At 38.0% G+C, this 13,817-nt stretch overlaps 1 protein-coding gene across 1 annotated transcript in view; it reads right to left on the reverse strand.

The window, feature by feature from the left end:
- Nucleotides 1-1,588: 1,588 nt before the first annotated feature.
- MAN1A1 (mannosidase alpha class 1A member 1) overlaps nucleotides 1,589-13,817 on the reverse strand; it is a 182,523-nt gene continuing 170,294 nt past the window's right edge. The window contains exons 11-12 of the mRNA XM_064290347.1: nucleotides 8,071-8,186; nucleotides 1,589-7,362 (exon numbers count right to left, since the gene is read on the reverse strand). Of these exons, the coding sequence (XP_064146417.1) occupies nucleotides 7,236-7,362; nucleotides 8,071-8,186 (243 nt within the window). The 3' untranslated portion in view covers nucleotides 1,589-7,235. The remainder of the gene's footprint in view (nucleotides 7,363-8,070; nucleotides 8,187-13,817) is intronic.

Raw genomic sequence — 13,817 nt, forward strand, 5'->3', positions numbered from 1 at the left:
TAGAGAGGACAGTCACAGGAAAATCAGTGAATATTATAATGATCACACTCTGATTACTGGTTATTAATGGTTACAGTGAGTGGTTACAGATAGTTCCACAGGATGCTTAGACCATGGTCACAAGATGATTATTTTCTTTGTCTCTCTTACAGAAAATACCTGTTGGCAATAGCACCCAGACAGCACTCTTCCTGAGTCCGTGTATTTTCAGGGGTGCAGATGGTCACTTGGTCAAGACCCCTTGGGGCTTATGGCTTCACATTTTGATTTTCATTACTGAGGAAAAACATGTTTTTCTAAAAAGAAAATAGCTGTTAGACTAGAAATCCAGATTAAAATTAGACAGCAGGGTCAGCATATTATATGCCTCTGTCTCACTGTCGGCACTGAAAGTTTTCTTTTCCCTTGAGACAACCCCTCCTTTTGATCAAAGATCTTGCAGAGCACTCTTTAATCACAGATGAATTGAGTAGTCTCCCTCACATGGACATGCTTGCTATTGTTGTTTATTCTAGCGGCTGCTTGAATCATCAAGCATTTAAGACCTTGGGTACCACATGGCAGTGGTGACTGGGCACCACTGAGTAGTTTTCTTTTATCTTGACGTAGTGGAATTTTCCTCTTCAGGGAGAGCTGGTCTCATGTCGCCTACAAAGGAGTAACTTGTCTTCTGCAAAATTTTCCCTAACTTCACTATGCTTTAGAGGGAGACACTCTGGTGGGCCTCAAAAGGAGGAAGGGAAGAGGCGGCAGTGTCAGGTACAATGGACCAGAGGCACAAAGTGCTTATCTTTCAGTCCCTCAAACAGGGTTTCATCAAGGTCATTACTAACCTGGGTGGTTTCCATATACATTATCGTTTTTATGGGTACCATGTTAGCTCTCGAGCTCAAAACATGAATGGTTAATTTTATGTAATATTTAACAGTGTCAATTATGATGTTTCAAGGGAATGGTGAGCCATAGTAGAATGATACCTAAGATAAGCTTTATAAAGAAAAAAAAAAAAAAAAAAAAGGCTTTATAGCAAAGGAAAACTGTCCAGAAATAATAAACTAAGGCAAAAAGGCAGCAAATTGTGGCTAAAACAAAACAAACTCTTTCAATTATTATTATTGGACAAATGGAATATAAACATTACTGAGATTATAACTAATAGGCTAAGCACAAGTTAATGTGCTGATTCAATTTTAAATAAGTCCTTTAAGGTTTCTATGGCTGATTAAAAAAAAAAAAACTTAATAGTTAAGAGGTGACACTATAAACAGGCTATAAAGTCAACACTATCAAAATAACGGTGGCAGAAGGAAAGCATGTTTTTCTCAAAAAACACAGCTATCATTTTTTTTTTTTTTTTTATCAGACTAGAAATCCAGATTAAAATTAGCATGGTCAGCATACTATGCCTCTGTTTCACTGACTGTGTTGAAAAGTTTTTTTTTTTTTTTAAAAACCAAAACACAAAAATTCTCAGGTGCATGCCATTTTGGGAAATGCTATTTGAACAGAAGTACATTCATGGCCTTGCTTGAAGAACTATGAATTAATATGGGCTAATATCCTATCCTAAGGCCACAGTATCTCAGTAGGTGGAAGTTTTTTTTTTTTTTTTTTTTTTTAAAGTTATACATCCATCACTGTTTTCTGAGGTTTTGTGGTAATTTGCATTCACTGGAAATTAAATGGATCTGTGGCACAATCCGAATTATTCAGCAAGTAATGACATATTTTAAGGGGATTCAGAGTAATCATAATAATAGTGAGCCAACAAATTTTTGATGATTAGCATTGCAGTGAATGTAAAAACACCAGAGGAGGGAAAATGAGGCACTTTTCAGAGATCATTTCCAAGAACGTCTTTTACATTTACATGACCTATGGCCACACTTGGATTTCTGTGTAGTCTATGCAAGTAACAATCACGTCAAAATCAACAAGAACAGAGGAAGCAATTTGAGAACTGACCTTGAAAGCAGCCATCAGGAGAAGAAAGCAAATGAAATAGTCACCAATAGAAACAGGCATGATTGAAGTTAACACTTTTAGGATTTCCCCCAGGAGAAAGAATTACGCTTACAAACCCAGTGTAAATCTGTTTCTAAAAGACTTAGGTATATAGCTCATTGCTTGGAAACACTTTTGTGAAAAAGGATGAGTCTACATTTCCAAAGTGATCAAAATTTTGTCTCAAGTTCTTGTGATTGAACTTTGAGGTAGAAACAAAAATAAAGAAAAAGGTACATATGCTAGTTATGACCAGCTAATTAATTACTTCACTAGTGTTGGAACTTGCACAGACTTCTAGCTTAAAATTATGCTTCTTGAACTTTACTATGCAAAGGAATAACACAAACAGCTAGTTAACATGTATATTCCAGGGAGGAGCCCTGGTGATACAGTGGTTAAGAGTTTGGCTGCTAACCAAAATGTCTGCAGTTGGAACCCACCAGCCACTCCTTAGAAACCCTATGAAGCAGTTCTACTCTGTCCTATAGGGTTGCTATGAGTTGGAATCCACTGGATGATAATGGGTGGGACCACAATTTTGATTTGTTAAATCTGGAGTAAGCCTCTTGAATCTGCATTTTAATAAAACTGCCAAGAGATTCTGATGTAAGTGAACTATCGCCCGCACTTTGGGAAATAGCCTTAGACAAATTCCCAAGACTGGATTCTGAATTTGCACCTTTATTTAGTCAAAAGGAGTGGGTGGTTGGACAGAAACATACTCTCATACACTTTTTTTTCATTAGTATAAAATCTTACCCCCATATCATATCCCTGCATCTTCACAGCACAGCGCCAGTGTAGCAAAGTTTCTATATCTTGGAAAAATCCCTCAGTTTCCTCATATTTAAAATAAGAGAGTTGGACTAAATGACATCTAGACCCCCATGTAGTTCTAAAACTTTATGTGCATATCTTGATGCTTGGCAAATATTGCTTGAAGATTATGACTCATGTTGGCTAGTGTGAATGGAATGATCTGGAAAAAATAGAAATCGGTCTCCAGGCCATCAAATCAGTTAAAAAAGATTAAATAAGATTCTCCTCCTCACCTGCACATTTCAGCTGCAATCCAGGGAGCTCAAATGGCAATTAGATACATGTACGCTATGTCTAAATGAAAAAAGATTTTCTGTTAGCTTCTCAAAAAACTTTAAGCAAATGTCTCTATACAGTTATCAGAGATCAGAAATATGAGCTGCCAAGCTGACATCTCTGTGTGGATGGCTGACAGTGTAAATAAAAATCATGCTTAGACTAATTTTTAATAATTCTATCACCACAGAGTAAATACAACCAGTGTCAAAGATATGTTACAAATGGTTGAATTCAGAAGGTTCCCATTTGACTGTAAGAAACCAATTCCTTTGCTTGATGCTGCTGAAATATTTTCTTTATATGAGACAGGGACTGTGAAATTATGTCACAGAAAACAATAGAAGGCTATTTAAATCATAACACTAAAAAACTATCGTAGGATAGCACTTTAATCATCTGAGTAGTTTTTAAAAAAAATCTGTTGAGTTGATTCCAATCACAAACACAAACACAAATATCCTCTATAATCCCTTAAAACCACTACCAGTAGCAATAAAAACAATGCCCATTCTTATGATAGTTCAATTGAAACATCCTTATGTAATACAAGTACTTTTTTTTTTTTAATTAATGCTCATTAAAAGGCTTTTGCAAATAGTTGAAGCAAAGCCTATGAATATAAAGTGGAATTTCATTTGTTCATTCATTCACCACTCATTGTACGGTATCAAGAGCTGGATACTGTCTGAGGCATTGGAGTTAAGAGCAATGGAAAAAAGAAGTCCAAATAGTTTCTGCTCTCATGGAGCTTAAATTACAAGGGGTTAGGCAGACAATAAACAAATAAGGAAGTAAATATGTAATATAAAGAGCCCTGGTGGTGCAAAGGTTGGCAGTTCAAATCCACTCAGCGGCTCTACAGGAGAAAGACCTGGTGATCTGCTACTTATCAGAGGTATCATAAGCTCTCCTATAGCTTCTCTCTTTCCACTAAGCCTCTCTGACTACTCAACTCCTACTGACCTCCAGCTCACCTGGACTTCTACAGAAGAATTTAACTTGTAATTTAACACAACTAAATGCTGTTGTCTTGTTTCTGGGTGGTTAGTCTAATCTCCTTGTTCAGATTGCAAACTTAAACACAAGGATCACATTTTGCGCTATTTCTGATACCAACCCCGCCCCCTCACCCCTACCCTGCGTGGCCTAGTGTTTAACATACGCTAGATTCTTCATAAAGGTATTTGATTAACTAAATGCACAATCAGTTTGAAGTTTTTAATGGGAAATGTTTCCTTGTCAAGATTCTCTACGTGTGGTACGGAAACACTAAAAGGATCTAATATTTACATTTCCAACTGTTGGCACTCACCTCTAGATATACAGTAGCTTACTTAAAGGAGAAAAACAACAAATAAGGAGATATATTAAAAGGCTTTATTCACAATAGAGAAATTTTACAAATATAGCTTTTAAAAATTATGCATCAATCTATTATGTATCCCATAACATTAGAGATTTATATAAAGTTAGAAATGACAGAATGGATTTATGTACAAATCAAAAACAACCAATGTGAAGAATGGGTAATACACATGAAGAAGTTATGACAAACATCAGTGGGTTCTGTAAACTGCCATACTACTTATATGTGTAATATTAATTGCACAAAGTATATCCAAAACATATTGCATAAACACAAAATTAAGTGCTTTTTTAATTATTCACCCTTCAGGATGTGAATATATATATGTAAACTTAACTGCACGGTTTTGGTGAAAATGAACAAAAGACAATATCTACCTAACAACTTCATTTGTTTAAAATATAATTAACATAAAATATAACTAATTAAATTACATCACCATATTATTAATCTCTTGTTTACATTTTTGGTGTTTTTGGAATTTTCTTTAAAAAAATCCAAGTTTTGGAATTTAAAAAAACTTTATTCTTGCCACTGGCAGAGCAATGTGCAGTACAATCTTGTCTACTTATACCAGGATACGAATGGTAATTATAGGGCAGTGTGTACATAGAGCCTGATTGAAATACTCTGTGCTGCAGAAATACGTTATCAGCTTTGTGCTCTTTTAAATCAAAAAAGCAAATAATTAAGTTGCTAGTCAAAGGATGTTTATATGAAAATTATAACCTAAATACATATAGCCCAATTTTGGCAATAATTTTTTATACTTTGCTTTACATTCTGGATAAAAGGTACCCTCACTATCCGTTTGTTTCACTAGGTGAGCTGAAAATATGGGTGGGAGAAGTTATTCTGGGTCACAGAGACACATTAACAAGGCAATCATGATGTACTGAAGGATACTTCCATTTACTAATTTTATTAACTTATTCTTTGAGATATACCCCATGTACAGTACTGAAAAAAAAAAAAAAGCTCACACAAGTTGGTCCTTTCAGACAAAGGCAAGCTTTTAAAGCACTTTATAGCAGAAGCTATTAAGTCTATGGAGACCTAAGAAAACTATAACTATCTTTAAAAAATATTAGGCTGAACCATAGAAAATTGCTGATATTTGTCAGTTTATGAACTACAAATATGGCAATTTCCTGTGGTTCTGTCTAACCTATGGGGTTACACTGATCTGTTCGACCACTACAGGTTGAAAATTTGGGTGGTTCAAAGTCTGTATGTACCTCAGTATGCATCATGTTAGCCCTTTCATGGAAATATATATAAAATATAAACGAATGTGATAGAAAACACAAGCTATAACCAATCTATTCTTGGAAAAAGAGTTAATATCTCAAAACTTAATGTTCTGAAGAATTGTATTATTATTTTGATCTGCTGCAGGTTTGTGGGGGGTTGGGAGTAGGCATACCTATGTGTTGCTTCTAAGCTGGGATCTCTATGTTGAGTTTAATCACACTAAATATACTATATTCTTATTTGGCCTAAAAGTGTGTTAGATTTTCCTCAAATGACCATGAATAGATAAATGGCAAAGTTTCCTTCACAAAGTCAAATCTTGCTTTCATAAATTAAAATGAAATAATTGACTGCATTTGAGAAAGGGCCCTTTTCCAATCCGAACCAAATAGAATGATTTCTTTTTCTCAAGAAAAATAAAAAAATAGATAAAATGCAAACATAAACTAAAAGCCATCTGAAATATCTTCTCTTTAGAGAGACCCAATTTCTTCATATACTCAGTTAAAAGCAAGAGTGGACACACTAAAAATTATAGTTTTTCCCTTTTAAAAATACAATTCAGTGGTAGCAGAGCTCTGCAAAACTTCTGAGTTCCACCATGTAGTAGGAAATGAAAGAAATTAACCAATACAGATCCAGAAATGACACAGGACATTTAAAGTAAAATCTGAGAACAAATTCACAAATTATAATTAATCAACAAAAACATACTTCAGTTCCAATGAAATGAGGTCAACATGAGATGATCCTTTTGGGATGACTTCCTAATTTGAATTACAATGTGAGTGAAGGTTTTAGAAGATACTCTATCAAATAACGATAGACCCGCATAAGAAGGAGGCTGTCACAGTCATAAGATTTGTCTCTGGTGGGTAGACAAACCAGATTAACATGAAGTTGAAAAGAAGAGAGCTTTTTAATACTTTATTATTATGGCTTTTTGCAACATGGCAAAACATTACAGCTTAAAGCAGACATCATCTCCTCATAGAGGAGGAAAAAGTTTTGCAGTCAAATCAGAACTGTAATTAAGAGGTCACTGGTAGACCATCCTATTCAGTTTAATAAAAGTGATACTATGAATTCACAAACTTCAGAGATAACAGATTACTTAAAAAAGAAAAACCCTGTGGTTCCACTGGTGGAATAATAAAGGATACAATCAGAAATTTAGGTCCGTCTATGCTTACAATTGGAGCCCTGGTGGCTCAGTGGTTAAAAGCTCAGCTGCCAAACAAAAGGTTGGCAGTTCAAATCCACCAACTGCTCCTTGGAAACCCTATAGGGCAGTTCTACTCTGTCCTATAGGGTTGCTATGAGCTGGAATCGACTTGATAGCAATAGGTGATGCTTATGATAATAAACATAATAGACTGCAAAACAAGTTTAAAACTTAGAATAATCACAGATCTATTAGTAAAAACTTGTCATGTGCCTGAATACCAGAAAGGAATTATTAAGGTATGCAGTGAAGGGAATGGAGCAGAGTAAAATATAAAGGGTCTTTTTATTTTTTTTTGACTTCAACTGCCTTTTTATCTGTCCGGAGTACAGGGAGAAGATGTGCCTCGGTATTAAAGACCCAGTGTTCCAGTGGGAGAAGATCATCATCAGAAAATAGTACGTACAAATACCTGGTGAGAGAAACAAGAACATATGAGACCCAAGAGACCATGTTAGGCAGTAAAACCACAAAGACATAGCAAAAACCACATCTATGTCGCCATTCATTCTATGGAGAGTCATAGGGAACAGTCAAGTATATCAAAACCCTGAGACGACATACATATTAACACGGAGCAAAAGCTCCTCTGCGCTTTAGTGTTAGTGGATGAGAACTATACAAGGCAGTTCCAAGCCATTAACTTTAGTAACAACTGAAGACACACTTGCAATTATTCTCAAGTGTGTAGAACAGCATCCTGAACAAGGTTCCACATCAGTCATGGCCTCAGGGGGCCACAGTAAAGCAAATCTAACCCGCAGGCCACACGAATAAAGAAAGCGTCTGAGATTTGATACTTTTTAAAAGAGTGAGTCCCTGGGCGGTGCAAATGGTTAAGGTACTTGGCTGCTAACTGCAAGGTTGGGGGTTTGAGACCACTCAGAAGATGGCCTGGAAATTTGCTTCTGAAAAATCTATTGATACACATGGAGTTGCCATGAGTTGAAGTCTACTCCTTGGCAAACTTTTTTTTTTCTTTAATATTTGGGGTTATATGCTGTGTTTGACTTGATGGCAATAGGTTAGGCTTTTTTTGGTTTTATGCTCACGATAAAGACAGCTGTAAAGATCTGTCCAGCCACCTGAGCCACATACTGTCAGAGTAATTGTTACTCACTTCAGTGTCTCTGCCAGGAAGAAACTCTGCTGCACATCATCGTAACTCTCGTGTCTGGCGTAAACATCCCGCAGGCCCGAATAGCCTCCGTTCACTTTGCAGTAACTTTCCAGGGCCTAAATTAGAGAGGAGAGGGAAAATGGTTAGCATTTAACTAGACTGATTGCCACTAATCCTGGCTGTTAGATCATCAAATTCAAATGAAGTAAGGATTCAGAGTGAATGAAAACTTGTAAAAGAGTTTTAGGTAAAAATTCACTTCTACATTTAGCTCAAGAGTAATTTTTCACTGACTTTTTTTTTTTTTTTTTTTACCATTTTCTCCTATGGCCTAGAGCAGGGTTCTACAGACTACAGACCAGAGGCAAATCCAGTCCACAGCTTGTTTTTGTAAATATTGTTTTACCGGACCACGGCCATGCTCATTTGTTCATGTACTGTCCGTGGCTGTTTGCCTCCCAGCGGAAAATATTTACTCTCTATCCTTTACAGAAAGAGTCTGCTGACCACTGGTCTAGGGCTATTGTTCATGTCAATTGAGATCATAAACCAGTAGCTAAGGAAGTGTACTGGACCGAAAACAGCTGCTACTATAATCAGCACATCTTACTTCTTAAAAATAGATTGTGGGATACTAAGAAGTGATATTGGTGACAGAGCTCAAAGGAGAAAATGGAGGGCAGTGAGAAAAACGGGGCTGGCATTTAGTCCTCAAATCTGCTTTTCTTTAGTCCGGGTTAGGTGCAGCTGGGGTGAATCCACTGCAGCTACTTAGGGAGAGAAATGATCCTACATTCCTGTAGCTGTCTGAATATGATGAGTATTTGGGGAACAGGTAGGTTGGGGAGTGTGGGGATGAAATTTAGACAGCAACCTAAAAGTGACATGTCTTCCACTTTGCCAGCTACCACTGAGTTGACTACTGTTTGTATTTTGAAACTACATTAGCTGCTTTGTTGTTTAGCAGGCATATTCATCTCTAGGAAAGCTATTTTCTAATCTCTGCATCCTACTAATCCTATTAATTATACGGTCAAATAAAAATTTCTATTGTAAAAAAACTGCCATCTGAAATCTGGTTCTGATTCAAAAGAACATGAAGAAAAAGAATACAGTTGAAGACTCAAATCCTAATATTTGTAATGAAATAAAGAACATACAGAAAATATAAACAAGGTAAAGTTAATCTAAGGTTCTCATGTCATTTTTCATTGACTTGCCAATTTTCTCTTATGAATCATATCCCTGCCCTTTTGTTTTTACATACGTAATTATATACCATTTTCCTCCCATTTAGTCCAGCTATCAAGAAGATAGAAAGCACAGACACCTTGATATGTTAGTTGAGAAAATCCTCCATGGCTAGAAAAGGCTTCGAGGAAAATAGGGCCCTAAGAACGTGGCTCCAAGACAAGAGAAGGCAGGTGAACACTAGCCAGTTTCTCATTAACGGGAATACTGCTCAGCTTCCTTCTGCAGATACTGATAATGAGGCTATTGATTTTTCTCACCAGGGCTGGAGGGCAGAGGGAGGGAGCTTGGGGCCATGAGAAGAAGCATTTAATTATCGTGCTAAAGCAAACCTGATCAGCAAGCTACGTGAATAAAGAAAATGCCTCATAATTTGGTCCTTTTTCAAAGCCCCTAGGAAAATAAGAACAATCAGCTCAAAAAAAAAAAAACAAAAAGCTTTGAATAAACTCCACATTCCAGACAGTGAGTCAATGAAGGAAAAGTATGAAGAAACCTTCAGGTCCCATTATTTTTCCCTCCCTTCCTCTTTTGATCCTTTGTACAATTAAAAAGGTCAAATGCCAGATGCCTAAAATAGGCTAAAATACATATTTAAAAAAGGTAAAACAAACAAAATCAAGATTTAGAAAAAATGAGCAAGCCTGTTATGGAACATAATGAAAGCCCATTTCCAGGCATTTCCTAGAAAATATTTTGGCCACAAAGCTTTCTTCTTGGTTGTTCCCTTGAGGTTCTTTTGTGACATGCCAATGAAGGGCCAGGCAAGTTAAACAGCCACCACGCCCCCCCCACCAAAGAAATTCCTGTAAGTTAGAAAAAACTTGCTTTGGGATATTCAGACAATGTCTAATCATTTTCCTCTTTCCAGTTCACCCCCATGCATTCTGTACTCCCACAGTCCTCAGGTGGCAAGCTATAGTAGTTAAGAGTACAATCTACAGTGCCAGAGTGGCAGGCCCATTCCCAGCTCTAGACCCCCTTGCTGTGGCCTCAGAGATTCCTTGACCCAGCCAGCATCACCTTCCTCATACGTAAGTTGGGGGTAAGATGCCCTCCACATGGGGTTGTAGTGAGAATAAAACAAGATAATGAAGTACATGGTGTTGTTAGGTGCCACGGAGTCCATTTTTGACTCATAGCGACCCCATGTGACCAATCAGAACTGCCCCATAGAGTTTTCTAGGCTGTGACATTTATGGAAGAAACATGCCAGGTCTTCCTCCTGAGGAGCTACTTGGGTGGGTTTGAAGCGCCAAACTTTCAATTAGCAGCTGGATGCTTAACTTGTGCCACCAAAAAGGCCTTTCATTTTGTCAGGCTTTTGGTAAATTAAAAAAAATAAAATGATAAAATAGGCATTTTCAACATTTGAAAACTGAAATGCCTTCGCGTCAAAAGTCTAAATTTCAGGGCTTTAGGAATGTGAAGATCTCCTGGGCCCTCATAAACCAAACTGGTTGCTGTAGAGTTGATTCTGTCTAATAGCGACCCTACAGCAAAGGGCAGAACTGCCCCACAGGGTTTACAGGGAGCGGCTGTTGGATTCAAACTGCTGACCTTTTGGTCGGCAGCCAAACGCTTAACCACAGCACCAGCAGGGCCCTCATAACAGGTCCTTGGTTTATTAATATCTCAGGAGACGCAGCAGCCACATGTCTACGCATTGAAGCCTCGTCAGAATATCATTTTACTAAGCTTTTGGGACTCTTAGCCCCTAGGCACAGGAACCACCTAGATTTTATTCACATGACTATACTATCAGTGATCATGTATGACTAAGATGTGCTAACTGCAGGGAGAGGAAGAATATGAGAGTTTACCGTAATTGTAGCTCTAAACATGGGATAAAAGACAAACCTGGCTGTAAATGACTGCAAGATAATAGCGAGCAGCATGAGTTGGATCACAACATGCCACACAGCTTTCTCTCGAGGACAGAAAAGCATTCTCTGACCTACCGGATTAAAGGTGGGAAGTAAACAGCTGGAAAAATGCAACTAAGGCTGTCTGTTAGAATTTGGTCTAAGCTCAGGTGCAGAATACACAGCGCCAGGCAAAACTGGCATATCAAATAGTTTGAAGACAAGGGTCAAGCCTGGGGAAGAAGGTGAAGTCATAGAATGAACTGGGAAGACAAATCACTCACTCTGATGAGACGGATTTTCCATGTAGAAAAGGGCTGGGTCTAGGAGACTAGAGAAAAATGTCTATGCTAAAAAAAATCCCCGCCCCCCCCCCCCCCCCCGCCAAAGAACCAAACCCAGTGCCGTCAAGTCGATTCCAACTCATAGTGACCCTGTAGGGCAGAGTAGAACTGCCCCATAGAGCTTCCAAGGAGCGCCTGGTGGATTCAAACTGCCGACCCTTTGGTTAGCAGCTGTAGCACTTAACCACTAAGCCACCAGAGTTGCCAAGATAAGGTTTATCCTCCACAGTGGACCAGTTATGTAATCTATATACACCTATACATCACAGGCATTATGTAACCTGTAGTTACCTACACACAAATGTATATATACAACTAATATTCTAATAAAGCTCATACCATGAAGTTATCAGTAGTTTAATTCATACTTTTCATAACATCATTGTGAAAAACTAGAGGAAATATTAGTTAGATGCTATTTCTGTTAGGTAGATCCATCTCAGTGTATGAATCACGGATTGCTGCTAATTGTTAGAGGAAGTTTCTAGTATTGTACTGCTGGATTACATACTTTTGCATATCTTTTTCAACATTATTAAGAAATTTTGTTAAGATATGGAAAGCAGGTTTATAAAGTACATGAGTAAGTCTGGGAAGAGATGATTTAAAGGTATCTTCACAAATTGAAAATATGGGTGGAAACGAACAACTGAAAAAAAGAGATGTGACACAAGAATAGCTAATGTGATAGCTAACATTGCTTGACTGTAATTTCAGTGTAAGCCAGGGGTTTTATAAATCTACTAAAAAAAGCAAACTGGACCCTAAGCTATGGGAACTCACATTCAAAAGAGAGGTTCTTGCGTTATAATGCTCAGCCCTCAGAGACTACATCTAGAAACCCTGTTATGAGAAGTTGGAAGAATATGACGGATGAGGAAGGGAAGAGTTAGCACAATATATGGTTTTCAGATAACTGACGAGTTGAAATGTAGAAGAGAGATGGAATTTTTTTCCTATACCCCTGGAGCACAGAACATTATAAATTCTGGCTCAAAAGGGGTAACTTTTTAACACTTTCACTCATTTAAAAAAAAAGGGATGAATTACTTTATTAGTGCATTCCTCTTTGCTGAGAAGTACTAAAATAGATGAGGATGAGCCATCTGGCAAAGATATAGAGAGAAGTTTTGAGTGGAAGACTGGAGCAGGTGATTTCTAAGATCCCCCATGTTTTACTTGGGGTTTTTCAGAAAAAATGCAAGTCAAGGAATGGATTCAGAAAGTTTGTTGGGGAGGTGATACCTGGAAGTGAGCAAGTGAGGAGAGTGAAATAGGGACAGGAAAAGAGCCAATAAAATACGCTACAGAGTAAATCAGAGCAGTGTACAGCTGGGGCTCAATCCCTTTGGAAGCCCTCTGGAAAACTTTGCAGAATGCATCTTAGAATTATTCTTCAAAGAAAAAAGATCAGGATAATTATCCAACAACAAACCTCATTGGGTGAGGGTTGACCCTGGGGATGTTAACTCTCCCCCATTCTCGGAAGCCAGCTTCCTGGAAAAAAGCTCTGAGTAAGAACAGGTGAGAAGCACTGGGTGCTTGACGTAGGATGCTGCCAGCAGTCAAGGGGGCTGCCCACTGCAGTTACAGCTGAAACACTGGGATTTGGGAGGGGATATGACACGGGAAAAGTACTGCCATGCTGTCAAATTCTTTAATCTTTGTGTGTTAAAAAAAGGCAAGAGCCCCCAGTCCTCCCCCCTCACCATTATGTATCAACTATTAGCAGAAGTTACTAGTGGCAAAAACAGCGACAACCCTCGTGTTTTGACACAGGGAAACATTTTCACATCATACACTACACTTGAGTTGATAATGTTGTTGTTGTTAGATGCCATTGAGTTGGTTCTGACTCATTGCGACCCTTATGTACAACAGAAGGAAACACTGCCTGGTCCTGCACCATCCTCATAATCGTGATGCTTGAGTCCACTGTTTCAGCCACTGTGTCAATCCATCTCATTGAGGGTCTTCCTCTTTTTTGATGACCGTCTACTTTACCAAGCATGATTCCTTCTCCAGGGACTGATCCCTCCTGATAACATATCCAAAGTATGTGAGACATAGTCTCGCCATTTTTGCTTCTAAGGAACATTCTGGTTGTACTTCTTCCAAGACAGATTTGTTTGTTCTTCTGGCAGGCCATGGTATAATCAATATTCTTCACCGACACATTTCAAAGGCATCAATTTTTCTTCGGTCTTCCTTATTCATAGCCCAGCTTTCGCGTGCATATAAGGTGACTGAAAACACTATCTCTTAGATCAGGCACACATTAGCCTTC

Source organism: Loxodonta africana, chromosome 1 (genome assembly GCF_030014295.1).
Source record: "Loxodonta africana isolate mLoxAfr1 chromosome 1, mLoxAfr1.hap2, whole genome shotgun sequence".
NCBI lineage: Eukaryota > Metazoa > Chordata > Mammalia > Proboscidea > Elephantidae > Loxodonta > Loxodonta africana.